The 275-nt window shown below is 66.5% G+C and overlaps 1 protein-coding gene across 1 annotated transcript in view; it reads right to left on the reverse strand.

Annotated features, from left to right (window-relative positions):
- Positions 1–5: 5 nt before the first annotated feature.
- Positions 6–275, reverse strand: part of SLAMF1 (signaling lymphocytic activation molecule family member 1) — a gene marked incomplete at its 3' end in the record, with an annotated part of 18591 nt that continues 18321 nt past the window's right edge. The window contains exon 7 of the mRNA XM_017731145.1: positions 6–23. Within this exon, the coding sequence (XP_017586634.1) occupies positions 6–23 (18 nt within the window). The remainder of the gene's footprint in view (positions 24–275) is intronic.

Below are 275 nucleotides of genomic sequence, written 5' to 3' on the forward strand. Positions count from 1 at the left end.
ATGGGGACGGTCCCTTTGGGCTTCTGAGGGAGGGGACAAAGGGTGGGCAACGAGCCCGGGGTCGCCAGCCCAGCCCTGCCGCCACCTTTTTCTGCCCGGTTTGGGCCCAGCGGGGCTTGGAAAAGGGGCAAAACCCCGGAGTTTGTCCCCAAAGGCACCGCGGGACGTTGAGGGCTCGGCAAGTTGTGTCACGCGGCCTTATTCCCAGAGATTCCCAAATTCCCGGGGACCAGGGGCGGCAGGGGGGGGGGGCGGCCCCACAATGTCACCCTCTC

This window comes from Corvus brachyrhynchos, unplaced genomic scaffold (genome assembly GCF_000691975.1).
Source record: "Corvus brachyrhynchos isolate BGI_N302 unplaced genomic scaffold, ASM69197v1 scaffold303, whole genome shotgun sequence".
Classification (NCBI taxonomy): Eukaryota; Metazoa; Chordata; class Aves; order Passeriformes; family Corvidae; genus Corvus; species Corvus brachyrhynchos.